Genomic DNA, 16,363 nt, shown 5'->3' on the forward strand with positions numbered 1-16,363 from the left:
AAAGCACATATTTTTGGTTCTGATTTTTTTATATATAAAATACTTCTTTTATAATCATTTTATTAGTTATAAGTACAATTACACCAATTGTTAATTCTGTATTATAATAAATAAATATAAAATTCCTCTGCATAAATATATAAACTACATAATTTTATAAAATAACCAATAAGATATGTGTTATATAATCTGCACTTTGAATTTAATGTTAGGAAAAGTTTTTATTTTCAAAATTTCCATAATATTTTTAATAGTAAATAATTTTAAGTATATTTTACATTATGAAATATTTTGTAATATTTACATACATAGTCATATTTATTTATATATGAAAATACTGAATTAATACCCTTACTAATATGCATATCTTATTATAATCACACTATTGAGTAGTTCTGAAGAGTATGACAAAAAAGTTTAAATAAAAAAAATCTAAAATATAAAACTAATAATTTTAAATTTTACAAATAACTTAATTAAAATTGATATTATTAATTACTATTTTTAAATTTTGTATGTTTTATTATATAATAAAATGACAAATTGATAAAAAAAATAATTTGTATAAATTAATATTATTAATATTATTAAATTAGTAATAATATATTTTTTAAAACAATAAATACTTATTTATATATAAAATTTTTTTTTTATTTAATTTACAGTCTAACCTCAATATACCAATATTCGATATACTGATATACTATTAAAAATTTGATATACTGATAAAATTTTATTTTCCTACAATATGTAAGGACATATAAATATCGGTATAACTTTAATATAACAATACTTCCTAAAAATTTTATATATGCATAATATATCATTATAAAAAGATTTGACTGTATATTGAAAATAGATTTTATATTTCTAGAAATATTTAAAATTTAAAAAAAAATATTTTTAAAAAACTTACTAAATTGAAATTTAAACTGTTTTTATAAAAAAAAATAAAAAAATATATTGTAAAAAAAATTAATTTTGTAAAACATACTAAAATTCTATTATAAATAATTAAAACTTATAGTTAGTTTTACAAAAACCAGAATTAGTTTAAATCAAATCAAATAAGACTAAAAATAATATTTTTAAAAATCTTTAAAAATCCATAGATCCTTAAAAATTTTATAAAATTTTTTTAAAAATAGAAATGATTTTTTAAAAATCCTTACAAATTTAATTAAAGAAAATCTTTAAAAATTCTAATTTTTAAAATATTACTAATATTAAATTTATTATTTGAAATAAACTTTTTTTATAAATTCAGAATTTTAGATTTTTATTTTTTTTAAATTTAGTTCATAATTGATTTATAAATTTTCCAAAAATTAATTTTGCTAATTTTTTTTTAATTATTACTTATTTGTAAAAGTTATTTTTTCTATATGAATTTAATAGGACCCCGGACATCACATATATAACTCACATTTGAGTTTTAGCAAATTCAATCAAAATTAGGTTAAACTTATAATTTTAGATAGAGCAAATTGATTGAAAATTAATTAATTGCTGATCCTCATGTGATGGGTAGAAATTTTGTGTAACTATTGCGGGGCTATGATTTATAATTAAAAACGAATACGTTCTGAATCTCGCGTTCCCCATTTTCAAAAATGTCAAAAGGACACTTTACTCCTGGAAAACTTGTTGCTATTGGTAACCTGGTGCCAGAACTTCATTATGGCCCTTTTTCACGAGATTGGTGGTATTATTCTGACTCCCAAATTCAAGATTCTAATACCTATGCTATTCCAATAAGACTCGGCTTTCAAGTTGCTTTAAAACTCAATCAAAAACACTTCATTATTAGAATAGTTCGCAACTTAGAAAATCCAAATACACCAGGTTTTATTTGTGAAGGAGAAGGAATTAATAGTGGAGTTTGTTTTAGTTCTTCTGCTGCTATAAACACCATTTATGGACGTGTATTTGGTAATAAAAATAAAACAAAATATCCAGGAGCAACAATGTTAGGTTTTCATGATTCTTATATGATTCAACAAATGCTCAATGATGTGGATTTTCGTCCTTTTACAATTTGTTTATATAATATTACAATTTTTATAGCATCTATTCCAGATAATAATAATTACGAAGGGTTTGCAGCTAGTTTTACGTATAAATATAAACAAAAACAAAGTGTGATATGGCAGAAAATTGAGGGAGGATTATTTTCAATTAGTATTTTTCAAAATGGTGAAATGGTAAAACAATTTCAAGACATAACAGCTTCTTCAGTTTGGAATCAAACCCAATTATTACGAAATTGTGATGGGATCGATCTTTTTGGAATTAATCATCCACTCGTGCAGTTTAAATTTAAAGAACGATATGAAAGACTATTTTCTAAGACTTGCACTCTTGATGATTGGAATAATAAAAGAATTATGCAATACATGTTCAAATTATATCTAAAAAAACATGTACCCGGAGATGATGAACTTTGGTATCGTATTTTAAATCGTTGGTATAATCAAAAAAGTACTATTATTGAAATAAAAAGCTTTATTCGTGATTTTTATAATGATAATCATGAAATTAACATGCGTGAGCTTCGGGCATGGAGAGTAATGCTTGAAGCAATTGGATGTAAAAATATTACTCCATTTGAAAGGGACGTATCTGATGTAAGTATTATTATAAGAAATATTACATTATTTATTTATTATCTAATTACAAAATATCCTATAGATGGAATTTTGGAGTCGTGCTAAGGATCCTAAAGGTGATATTGAAACAATATCCAATTTGTTTTCAAATGGATTTTTTGAATACTACGCTAAATTCAACAATTAGAAATGACGAATTTGAAAATTGTAAAGACATGCAAATGTTTTTTGGTATTCATTATGTGAAAGTCTTGATGCCAATCCTAATGGTTCAAGTGGAAAAATTCGAATTTTATCAATAGTTGCGGAGAATTTCACTTATGAAGAATTGATGAAAAATTTACAGGTATGATAAATTATAATTGTATAATAATACATACTAAATAAAAAATATGACTAAATACAAAATCTCACTTAGGTTTCGCCAAAAACAGTTCACGCTGCTCGTGAATATCATCATAAAAATGGTCCAGGTTGTAAGGCTCTTGATAAACCTATTATTGTTCGTAAACGAATGGCTGAAGTTAAAGAAAGAGAATTTGAATTATTTTTTGCTGATAAAGCAAACGTGAATATGAGTTCATATCATATTGACAAAAAAACACAATTACCCGTTCTCTATCTTAAAGATCAAAAAAGTGCATTATGGGAAAGATTCTCAGCTATATATCCTGATGGAATGAAACGAACTTCCTTTATGGCTCGTTTGCAAAATGGAAGATTCAAATATCGTGACGACTTGGGAGGACTTTGTCTTATTTGTAATGATTATGCTTATCAACCATTTGAAGATTTGATCAAATTAGTATCAAATAATATTACAAATATGAAAACGAAGGTAAAAAAACATTGAATTACCTTATATTATACTTGTTTCATAAAAATTCTAATTATAAACAGTATTATTGTTAGAATGAATTGATAACTCAATTGGAAATGCTTCGCCGTCACTTAAAAAAAAATTATGAAAACGAATTATTAGTACACGATAATGGCACAACAAAACACGTGGATTGTATAAATCACTGTTTACTGCATGCATTTGGCGAATGTGTAGAGCAACACTTTTCACGTTGTGCAGCATGTGACAAACTTTTTGAAGTTTTTGCAACTTTGTCGCATTTATTAGGACATTCATATAATACATTACTTTCAGAATATCAGGAAAAACTCACCTGCTACCTGGCTCATCAAACACGAAAAAAATATTTGAGTGCACAGTTCAATGCAGTGTTAGATGAATTAGATGATCATGGAGCTATCATAGTAGTTGATTACAAAATGCGTATTCTTCCAGCAACAGCAAGAGAAACAAAAAGCGAATTTTTCGGCAAAAGAGGCTGGACACTTCACACAACTCTTATTTTTCAAAAAAAAAACAATGAAAAAATGGATGTCCAAGCATATGACCATTGGTCTTGTGATACGAAACAAGATGCCTGGTTTACGGCATCTTGTTTTGAAGCTGTATTTAATACCATAAGTCCTCGTCCACGTTGGATTAAAATCATTTCTGATAATGGTGGCCATTATCATAATTCTGAGCTCATGGCTATTGTAAGTCATTGGTATGATTGGTATGGAGTTGAGGTACGTGGGTGGATATTTTTGGAACCTGGTGAAGCCAAAACCACTGTAGATTCACACCATGCAACGGTATGTTAGCTGTTGTTTGGTTTTTCATATTTTTTTTTTTTATTCAAAATATTTATTTTTGTAAATAAAAAAGATTGCTCATGCAATAAAACGATATGTTCGAATTGGTTGTGAACTTACATCAGGTCAAGATATTGAAAGAGCAATAGAAGAATTGAGTGGAACTTCAGTTGCTCAAATTGAACCTAATCGGAATAAAAATAATGAAAACATGGTTTTAGAAAAATCATGGTATGAATATTATATTACTAAATTTGTTGGAATTCCTTACAATCACGTCATTATTCTTTATTTCTCAAATATAGCAACACTAATTATAAAAAAACTAAAACCATACCTGGCATCTCCAAATGGTTTGTGTGGGATTGGCCAATAACTGAGGAGGCTGCAGGATATGTTAGAGCAAAATCGCTTCCAAATATTGGAAAATGGACAGAATTTTCACCCGCTGACATAAATACATTTTGTGGTGAAATAAATCGTCCTAATCCTGAATATACAACACCAACAAAGCCAAAAACACCATGGTTAACATCATTGTCAATGAAAAAAGGTATGCAAAAATCACTTGAACGTGACGAAATGCAAAATTCACCAACTCCAATATCAAATCAAATGGGGTAAGTTTGAATTTCTATATTTTATAAAAAAATAAATAAATAAAAATAAAAATACTAACAATTCAAATATTGATAGGGTTGATACAGAATTTCCACTGAAACCTGGCTGGGCATTAAAAGAAAATCAAAAAATGGGTAATAAAGGAGGAGGTAAACGCATAAGCAAGAAAGTTATACAATACTTGCAGGCTTATTTTCATGCAGGTAATCTCAATCCAAAAGACTGATACACTGCTGAAAAAATGCATGAAAGTTTGAAAGAGTTAGCACATGAAAATGAACTTAGCGTTGAAGATATTCCGGAAGTAAAAACAATAAAGGGATGGATAGGAAGGTATAGTGCCTCCTCTAAAAAAGAAATGTCCGAAAAAGCATTGGAGCAATGTGCACTTGAAGAAAGTAGTTTAATTACGAATACTACTCACAATAGAGCCAGCAAGCGGCAAAAAAGAGGCTAAATTTAAATATTTTGAATTTTTTGAATCTCATTATATGTTGAAAAGTACTATGAAATCTGCCGTTCCCTTATATAAAACTTTTTAAAATAAAACGAAAAAAAAACTTTTTATTATTTTTGTGGCTTTTCGGACATGTGATAAATGATGTAATTTAATAACTACTTTTAGTAACGAATGTGTCAAATTTTTTGGTTAGTGCAAAATGATGAAATTAGTGGTGATCTACATTAATAGCCCCACGTTTCACTATGTTAATTTCTACCCATTATATACAGATCGGCAATTAATAGTCATAATTATGAGTTTTAGCAAATTGTATTGATTTTACAAAGTCATATTTTATATTTGAGCAAATTGGTACTTTTTTTTAAATTTAACTTATCCTTTTTTTTTAACTTTATAAATATTTTTAAAAATATTAGTTTCGGGGTCCGGGTTATATTTTGGCCAAAATTAAGTATAATTCCGGCCAAAATTAAGCATAATGCGGGCCAAAAACCATCCGTTTAGTTTCGCAACATTTTATTTTTTAATAATTATTTATTTTTATTAATTATTATTTTATCTATAATCTACATATTTTAATTATAAAAATTGGCAGTTTAATTTATATTAATCATTTATTTTTTTATTGATAATAAAAGAAAAAATTATTAACTCATATTTTGAGTTTTAGCAAATTAGTATAGATTTGAAATGTGATAATTTGATTTTAGCAAATTAGGTCTATTTTAGCAGGAGCAAAAAGTACTTAAATTCATGCAGATCAGTTATGAGTTATATATGTGATATCCGGGGTCCTAATTTAATAATATTACAATTAATGCTTTTTTTTATAGTATTTTTTAAGTACTTTATGAAGATTTACTTTAATATTATTTATAATTAATAAGATTAAAGGTATTTACTAATATATTTATTTTTCTTTTAGCTTCAAATTCATTATCTTTATTATTTTTTTCAAACTGATATTTTTCAAATATATTATCATTTATATTTAAGTTTAAATAATTTTATTTTGTTAAATTGTTAGTTAAAATTTATTTTAAATTTAGGATTAATTTTATATTCACCAGTAATATGATAATTTTAGTTTTATAAGTTTTATATTAATTTTGTTTGTATTACGTTTTACAATTTCATACACGTAAATAAAAATTTTTTTATGAATTTTTTTAAACTGTAACTTTTTTTCCAAACATACTATTAAACCCATACAACTCAATTTCATAAATTAGAAATGAAATTTATAGAGAAATTTGTGTTTTTATAACACTACTAACTGTTTAACTCCTAAAGTTTTATATTTTTTATTTAATAACTTTAGAGTGTAATTTCACTACTTTAGTCAAATGAAATCAATTTCTTTTATTAATTAAAAGTTGTTCAACAGAGCCAAAACTACTTGTATATTATTTTTTATAAGTGTAGGTATAATACATATAAAAAAACCCATATTTTTTCATAATGGTACTAACTTTCAAAGTTGTTTTTTCATTTATTAACTTCAGAGCGTAATTTTACTACTTTAGTTAAATGAAATTGACTTTTTAAATTAATTGAAAATTGTTCAGCAAGGTCGAAACTACGTGTATATTAATTTTCATGGGTGTAGGTATAATATATATGGAGAAACCAACATTTTTCATAATAGTACTAACTTTTGAATTTTTTTTTTCTGTTTACTAAGTTTAGAGCGTAATTTCACCACTTTAGTCAAATGAAATCGACTTACTAAATTAATTGAAAATTGTTCAGCAAGGTCGAAACTACTTGTGTATTAATTTTCATAGGTGTAAATATAATACATATGGAGAAATCTACATTTTTCATAACGGTACTAACTTTTGAATTTTTTTTTTTCTGTTTATTAACTTCAGCGCGTAATTTCACCACTTTAGTCAAATGAAATCGACTTTCTAACTTAATTGAAAATTGTTCAGCAAGGTTGAAACTACTTGTATATTAATTTTCATAGGTGTAGGTATAATACATATGGAGAAATCTACATTTTTCATAACGGTACTAACTTTCAAATTTTTCTTTTTTCTATTTACTAACTTTAGAGTGTAATTTCACCACTTTAGTCAAATGAAATTTACTTCCTTTATTAATTGAAAGTTGTTTAGCAATATAAAATCTACTTAATATTGTAGGATTTATTTATTTTTTATAATAATACTAACTTATGAATTATTGTATAATATATTATTATATTTAAACTATATATTTTATATAAATATTTTTATTAATAAAATTATTATTTTTTTCAAAACAAAACAATTTAAATTTTAATAAATTATGTAATATAGGTGAACTTTACCTTGGGTGAATTTCACCACTGGTGAGCGTTAAAATCACCCTTAAATTTAATAATATTTGAATATACATAACTAACTGTTACATATTTAATACCTTTAATAATTTAGTAAAATTTTAAGTAAATCTCTTATAATATCTTATTTCTTATTAATAAAATTAATTTTTTTTAATTTTTTTGCATTTTTTTTTGTATTTTATTTTTTATTTACATTTAATAATAAAATTATAATCTCAATATATATATGATGTAAAATAATTAATTTTTCTCAAATTATAACCATTATATTTTAATATCAATTATTATTTTATAAAATACTGATTCTTTTCTATATCCTTACTGGAATTTTTTTATATATTAATAAAATATTTATATTTTATTTTAAAGATATAAAGAAATTAATTAATTTTTAGTATATATAATGTTATAAGTAATCCTTTATTAATAACTAATTGAATAGTATATATAAGATAATCTTTCTGTAAAAAAGTTAATCCATTTTTTTATTCCATTTTTTTTTGGTAAAAAGCTCATATTTTTAGAATTAATAGCTTTATTTAAAGATTTAGAATATTTAAAAATTTTATATTTTTTATTTAAATGATTAGATTTGAAGTTTTAATTTTTACAGTATAATTTTCATTATTATTATATTTTTAATTATACTTAAAATATATTTATTTGGATCAGTTGGATGAGTTTTTTATTTACCTTAATATATATTATATCTAATTACAAAATTTTAACCCTTTTTTTTCCTTATTTTGAATATTTAATAAATTAGAGTTACAAGATTTTTTTTTATTAAGTTTATTAAAAAAGCATTTTCATTATTTTTTTTATATATTTAAATTTATTAAATTATAAAAAATTTTTTACATCAGCTTAAAACTATGCATATTTTTTATAAATTATATTTTATTTAAACTAAATTTTAATGTAATGTTTAATATAGGAACTAATCTTCTATTAAAGCTTATTTTAATAAAATAAAATATATTTTTATAAAAAAAGATAAAGTGGCTTTGATTAAGATTAATAATCAATTTAAATTTTTAAATATTAATTGGATTATCTGTAAAGATTTATAAATTTATTTATTTTTTACTTAAATATTGAATCTAGATATTCATTTTAAAATTAACTGGATATAGTTAAAACAATAGAATAATTCAAATAAATCCTAGGAAATTATTCATTCAAAAAAAACTTTAATTAAACTATCTATTTTTAATAATAATATATAAGATACTAAAATTAATAAGTGTTTTTTTATTATTATATGTATTATAAATATTAGTGATTGATTTGATACAATTGAATAGATCAATTATTTAATAAAAAAAAATAAAAATGACAAAACTGAGACTTTATTCTAAAAGTATATAATGGGGTTGCCAGTGTCACGTGATTTTTTAATTTTGGCCGGAATCAAGTGATCGACATAAATATATCTTTTTGAAATCTTGTGTAATTCATTTCCCATTTTTGATAAGAAACCCAAAATCGGCTTTTTTTAGATCGTGTAACGGTACTCACGTGCCAAAAAGGAAAATTTGGCATAAATGATATTGCTACACAAATAATATCCCAAAATGATTTAGATATCACTTATATCACTTTGTGTATCATATTAGGTAATATATTTTATTGAAGCATGAAGCTTAATAATCAAAACTATGATCATATATTGATTGGATCATCTTTCACCATCATAATCACCGCAATTAGAATAGCCTCTAATCTTGCTGGTGGCATTGTTAACCAAGCATAAATAGAAAACAGAAAAATTTCATTTATCAAAAAATCCTCCTTTATTAACGACGCCCTCTCCCATTTTGTGTAGCTAAGAACCTTGAATTTGAAACTTGTTTAAAATCAAGTTTTTCCAACAAATGTATCAATATTCCACCAATTTGACATTTAAGGGTCTATTTGAATATTTAAGGATCTATTAAAAATATATATTTTTTTTTTGTATAACTTTTACAATACAATGATTTGTTAACCTAAGGCATATTTATTTTTTTGTTTGTTTTGAACGCGTGAGAATAGACCAATTAATCTATTGAAGTGATTTGAATTGATGTTATTCACAATAAAATTAATTATAGAGCATTTATTTCACATCAGGAAACATTATACTGTTTTGGTTTTATTGAAAGTATAATTTGGAAAAAACTCCTAAAAATGATCGCAGTTATGATCAATTTTCTAACCCCATGCTTTTATTCGGCAATCACTCAATTCAAACAATTAATTTTATTGATAATTTGATGTGGATCGACTTTTAATGTTGTAAATAATCATTTAAATAGCGCGAATTGAATAGGTGATAAATATAAAATCTTATTTAAAGTTTATCAATCTTTCTACAATGGAAAAAAGATGCGTAATATCCATTTAATAGCTGATTCAAGTACTATTAGGTGACAAACAGTTTTTTTTTTAAAAAAAAAAAAAATCAAACCCGCATTTTAATTACTATTATTATTTTTTTCTTACTCGAAAAGGAATAATGAATGCAAACTTTATTTTATCTCATATGATATTATACTTTAATTTAATTGAAAAAAAAATTACATTCTATCTAAACTCTCATTGATAATCTAAAATTATCCATAAGAAAGAATCAGGTTCTAAATCGGCCTTTTAATCAAATTTTTTAAGAGATATTTCTAATAGGAAAAAAAAGAAAGTCATTTGTCCTAGATTTTCGCATATCATTGGTTATTTTTTTTTTTTAAAAAAAAAAAATTACCAGTTTTGAAATTATTACGGAGATTCCATTATATTGGCGGTATTATTTCCTTCTTATTCCTTTCTCATGCTGTACATCGTTGAAATTTATTAATACAATTTTGTAACTTTGACTTGGACTAATATTGTACGTAACACAAACATTTATGTTGTGCAAATATGCAAATCGTCATTCGTGCGGAACGGGGATAATTATCGATAATACATCAATTATAATTATGTAATATGTGCTTTATTAAACTTAAATCAGTTAGCTTATCATATTCGAAAATTCACTATGAATATCCTATTAAAGAAAGATAATTCTAGAACTTGCGACTAATATATATTATCGATAATAACTAATAAAAAATAAACCATATACGGTATATATAAAATAAAAATGTATATCTCCTTACATTTATAGGAAAGATAAACATTATCGAAAAATAATAACGAACTACACAAAAATAGTACCTCATAAAATTTTACCACACTCTTAGAAAATAAAACGAATAGAACTGGTATTCCTCGAAAACAACATTATAAAATACGCCATAATCAGATTTTGCTTATTAACGAATTCATGAAATTAGAATAATAACGATTCGAAATATTTGACTTATTTGAAAATTAGATAATCGAAGGGAAGATATTCGAATATTAGAAGGATATAATCTAAGGGAAATTTGATCCATTATAGAATTGACTTGCGAATAGATTGTTTGTGTTTTGCCTCGAAAATCGTCTAACACGATTTAATAACAACAACGTATAAGTATTAGCATGTCTTAGTTGTCGACGTTCTCTACGTTTACGAAGGATAAAATTTACATAGAACGATGGGTCGATCATAGAATTTTGCTCAGAAACTATATCTTTTCTTTGATACGGAGAACTATTAAAAGTGATAGAAGAAAATGACAAAAATTAAAAAGAGAGTTAGTCGACAAGAGGATTTGGTTCATAGACAAATAATTTTTGCCGCTTCCAATTATTCTTCAAATCCCCATTTCGTGAACCTCGAAAAAGGATGAGGTCAATCCTGTATTTTATTGGACGCATCACTTGAATGTTACACACTGCTAAATATTTCTGGTTTATACGTGACTCCTTTTGTACCAAAAATAAAACGACTTTTTCTTACCACTTTAAAATCTCTGGAGAAACAATTTCGTTTTCACTATTTATTGTCTTGGCAACATTGTTACTTCTTCCGCGTTGAGATTGTCGTGATTGTTGAACAACTTTTTGAGATAGCTGTTTGGAATACGAATGTCCGCCGTGTTCTTCACGTAATTTTTCTTGTTTCATTTCTTTTTTCTTTTTCTAAAGAATTATATTTCTGTACAAGAAATTTTTTTATTTTTAAGGTCAAAAATTTTTTTAAACGTATCTATCTCGTTTTATTCGATTTTCTCGAATTTTTTTTTTTTTCTTCAAAGAGAGAAACCTTCCTTTTATTTACTAATATATGATATCACATAAAAGGAGAATTAGTGGAAATTTTTTGTAAGGAATGCTTGATAAAAGAAGTATCGTACTTCAAAAAATGAGTGTTTTAAGAAAAAGATCGTTAAAGGCAGGAAAAAAATTTTTTTCGTTGATAAAAAAGTGTCTGGGTTTAATGACAAAGAATCAAAGAGGGTTATATATGTGTATAATTTTTTTTTTTATTATATAGTAACAATATAATTTATAAGCATAAACCTTTTTAAGAGTTGACTTTGAAGAGATCATTGATTCTTTATTTACTGTATTGTTTGTTGTTGCCAGCCAAAAGTAAAGTTTCACAATTATTAATTTGATTTTGTCCATAATCTTAAAAACGACGACTTTCTTTTTCTTAATAATTATCACGAATTTTTTAAGGCAAATATCGGTAAGACGGGGATAAGAAAAATTTTTATATAGATTCAAATCATAACATAAAGATTATGCAGGGTTGGGGACATTGTATGTACTTTACTGTACTTGTATTATATTTTATTGATATTAGTACTCCAACCCTGCCTATAAGTAAACATGGATAATAATGGAATAATCATATTATACTATAGATAATCATCGATAAAGCACTAAAAATGTGACAAATGACGACAAAATCAACATATAAAAATAAAAAATAAATAAATAATTTTTATAAATTTTTTATCCGAACATATTTATTTAAAAAAGGGTAACAAGTATCCTATAAAAAATTTCATCCGTAATTTCTGTAAAAACTCCGTGAATATGATACATTTACGGAAATAACAACTGAATAAAGAACTTCAATTTTTGTTTTAAAGACAAGAACAAAAACATATTCCTTTCTTTATTTAACGAGTGATATTTCTGTAATATTTCCAAAGTTTAAAACGTTAGAGGGGTAAGATGATTTAAAGGTGCTCGTCACGTAAATGAATAATGTAAAAACCATCATACTGTCGATAACAAGTCAAAAAAATCAAAAATATGTTTAACAAGAATTCTTATTAAGAAAAAGATGGGAAATATGAGATGAGTAAAAATTGTTTGTCGTAAAACTTCGGAAAAAAGAATATATTTTTGAAAATAGAATTTTGGGAGGAAAGGTAAATGCTAATTAATAGCATTTAATTATTATTATTATTTTTATATTATTTTAAGGAGAAGAGAATTTTTTATACAAGAATTCCTGGCCTAAACAATTTGTAAATTGTAATAAATTAAATTATTCAATGCGGTAAACGTAATAGTAGTGGGTTCATAACTTACATTTCTGTTCGCATTGTATCATACTTGTAAATATTTCAAACTTATTCAACTTTCTTTCTTTTTGCCGTCGTTAAAATTTTTAATTTGATATTACAAATAAAGAAATGTTGACGCAAGAAAAAAATGTCAATAGTTACCCCTATAAAAAATTTTTATCCGAATATTTCCGTTATTTCTCCGTGTCTTCCATAAAAATTCCGTGAAATGATATATTCACGGATATCCGTGTTAGCGAGATGAAAATTTCCATGATTTATGGCTATAAATTCCATTAAAATGATACATTCACGGAAATAACATGGAAAGATAAAACACGGATCAGATTTTTTATAGGGATACATAAGGTATAAAACAAAGAAAAAAGGGAAAAAAGAGAAAAGGGAAAAGCAAAAAGGTACATAAATTAAATAAATACAAATATTTATTTAACGAGATTCTAAAAGGATAGGGGAATTGGAAAAAAATTTTTATTTAGTATATTTACGAGTGTCACGTCTTTTATTTTATCACAATATCGATTTAGGGAGAAGGTTTTCCCGTATAATATAATCGGCGGGTTGCATAATATCGAACTTAATGCAAAAAGCAAAAAATCAATTGAACTTTATATGTGTATAAAAATAAGTTATACGTTTGTTTACAATAAAATTTTCTAATTGGTGCATTTCTCTCATCTATATCGAAAAAAGAAATACCAAACACGTGGTGAATTTCTTACAGTATTCACTAATTTGATATACAGGTCTATATGTACAATGGCATCATGCTTATCAGTTATTATCTAATTATTGAATTTAAAAACTATACACGAGACATTACATTGATGTAAGATTAACAATTAATGTTATATTAATAATTAATATCTGATATTATCTAATCTGTTGGAAAGTATGAATGAAAAGTATATTATTATGATCGTTCCGATCCGTATATTACTTACTGTATTGCACGGAAATGATTTACCATTAAAAATCATGCCCGTGCATTAGTACAAAAATAGGTTATTAAAAAGGTAAAAAAGCACAGATCTTTTGATTTTTAATTTTCACAAAATGACAAAAAGACCAATTATAGAATCATTTAAAAGTATTAAAAAAAGTGTCATTGAACAATTGTAACACAAAACTTTATGTAATATTATTTAAGGAAAATATGTTAGTTATCACAATGTGACACAACCCCCCAATTATCACCCATTGAACGATATTAAAAAGATCGTCTGATTAATAAAGATTTGCTATCATGAAAGATCCGCTCTCATTATCATTTGTTCCAAGCCATTCCATTTTTGATCACAAATTTCTTTTTTATACATGAAATGTTTCATGGAATAAAAAAAAAAACTCTTCAATCGAATTAGTTTATTTCGATTTATTTATTTATAGAGGATCAATAAAGTTGTTTTATTATTATTTTTATTTATATAATATTTAATCGAATATATTTATATTTAATAAAAATATTTTCTCATGATTTTAGGTTTTTTATTTAACTCATTCCATTTGGCCTGGCTATACGGTGCATAAAAACGATTGATCACAAAATTTAAACAAAAGGTTTTAATGAATATAAAAATATATATATTAAAATACAATATGCGTGGTCTTTTCTTATTGAGAAGAAATACTTGTTGCACAATAGGCTACTAAAATAAAAGCACGCTATTTCGAAGAATTGATAGAAGATGATTTCGTCTTCGATGAGGCTATTTTTACCAAAGAAATCAGTATATGGGGCGAAGACAACTATTTCCCGACGTACGTAAACTTTTTACGCGAGAGCCATAAAAAAAAAGATCATATTACCTACTACGCAGTAATTATTGCTAGTTGCCATATAAAAAAAAAAGGTATAGCGGGAAATTGAACTTCAGGAAATTAGCATTCGGTAAATGCCGTTGCTTTAAAAAGTAATTATTTTTGTTCCACAATTTGTTAAAGAATCATTACACGGAATTTTCTTACATATTTGAATTTCGCATGATGTGATATTATAAAAAAATTAAATAATGAAGTAAAAAAAAAAGAAAGAAAATTAGAATTTTTTCTTTAATCATAAAAAAAGTTCTAAAATTAGATAAACAAGTTTTTTTTGATAACATTTTGATTTTATTTACACAGCGTTAATATTATTAAATTATGAATATAAATTTCATATGCAAAAATTGCAAAACACAAATGCATGCGTAACACATCGCACAATTTTTTCGATCACAAGCAATTGAGTTTTTTTAGGGCGTAACTTTAAATTACGTAAATAATAATGATCGTTATATGAACTGATATATGCGTCATCTCACGTAATTCTTCATTAGAACTTTCTTGAATTTTCTCAATAACAAATTTTTTAACGCGCTATTGTTTGTTCTCTTTGAAAATTATATGTAATATTATATTATTATTCATGTTGTCACTTATCAATCTTTCGCGTGATTGAAGTAAATTAATTTTTTTTTGACGTTGTACCCATTACATTCATTACGTTTATTCGAAGAAATGAAACAAATGATTTCAATGGACAGTTATTACGTAATAACCCCTGAATATATATTTTTTTAAGTGAATGGAGATTAATTTGGTTAAGAAAAGTTGAGGTTATACCACTGTTATACCACTATAAGTCTATAAATAGATTAGTGCAAAAATAATTTTGATCACGTGCAACAACCGTTCATAAAAAATTACCCCTAAATATTTTTTTTTAAAAAAAAAAAATTCTCGCACAAAAAAAAATTTTTTTTTCTTTTAATAAAAAAAAAAGTGAGTGTGAATAATGAACAAAAGATTCGCAAAGAACTCGAAAACATTCTAAACTAGACAACTATATCAAAAAAAAATCGAATGTCTTTCAGCCACAGTAGACAAAAAAATAATAATAATAATTCTATTGTAGTTATAATATCATTAGCAACAACACGTAGGAGAATAATATGACAAAAGTTTTTTATGATATACAGTATAAGTTTATTCTATCAGTATCATGTATATGTATGTATGCACAGGTGGATTTTTTTGTTTCTTATTTTTCCAAAGTTCAACGAATCTGCTTTGAGAAGATTTTAGTTTGTGGTACTCCGTAGTTTTTTAAGAATTGATAAAAGATTTATCTTTTGAACCGCTTTTTATGACCTTGTTACGCCGGAGATGCATTTATCAAACCAAGCAATTGCAAAGTAGTTCGATTAAAAACTGTTCCTAATGCTGAAGCTTTGGATTTGAATGT

At 24.8% G+C, this 16,363-nt stretch overlaps 3 protein-coding genes across 3 annotated transcripts; 1 reads left to right on the top strand and 2 right to left on the bottom strand.

Moving 5' to 3' along the window:
* Positions 1-1,613: 1,613 nt before the first annotated feature.
* On the top strand, positions 1,614-5,343 carry OCT59_026516 (uncharacterized protein; the record flags this gene model as incomplete). The annotated part of the gene is made up of 9 exons (XM_066143211.1): positions 1,614-2,627; positions 2,692-2,750; positions 2,823-2,955; positions 3,028-3,447; positions 3,522-4,265; positions 4,339-4,496; positions 4,571-4,885; positions 4,962-5,089; positions 5,147-5,343. 9 exons carry the CDS (start codon positions 1,614-1,616, stop codon positions 5,341-5,343), a joined length of 3,168 nt encoding a protein of 1,055 aa, XP_065992750.1.
* On the bottom strand, positions 3,496-5,085 carry OCT59_026517 (uncharacterized protein; the record flags this gene model as incomplete). The annotated part of the gene is made up of 8 exons (XM_066143212.1): positions 3,496-3,559; positions 3,785-3,791; positions 4,088-4,242; positions 4,386-4,450; positions 4,603-4,641; positions 4,719-4,755; positions 4,945-4,991; positions 5,068-5,085. 8 exons carry the CDS (start codon positions 5,083-5,085, stop codon positions 3,496-3,498), a joined length of 432 nt encoding a protein of 143 aa, XP_065992751.1.
* A 5,737-nt stretch (positions 5,344-11,080) lies between the features above and the next one.
* On the bottom strand, positions 11,081-11,716 carry OCT59_026518 (uncharacterized protein; the record flags this gene model as incomplete). Its single annotated transcript, XM_025324253.1, has 2 exons — positions 11,081-11,300; positions 11,550-11,716. The coding sequence occupies 2 exons, from the start codon at positions 11,714-11,716 to the stop codon at positions 11,081-11,083; spliced, it is 387 nt and encodes a 128-aa protein (XP_025187308.1).
* Between the last annotated feature and the right edge of the window lie 4,647 nt (positions 11,717-16,363).

This window comes from Rhizophagus irregularis, chromosome 6 (genome assembly GCF_026210795.1).
Source record: "Rhizophagus irregularis chromosome 6, complete sequence".
NCBI lineage: Eukaryota > Fungi > Glomeromycota > Glomeromycetes > Glomerales > Glomeraceae > Rhizophagus > Rhizophagus irregularis.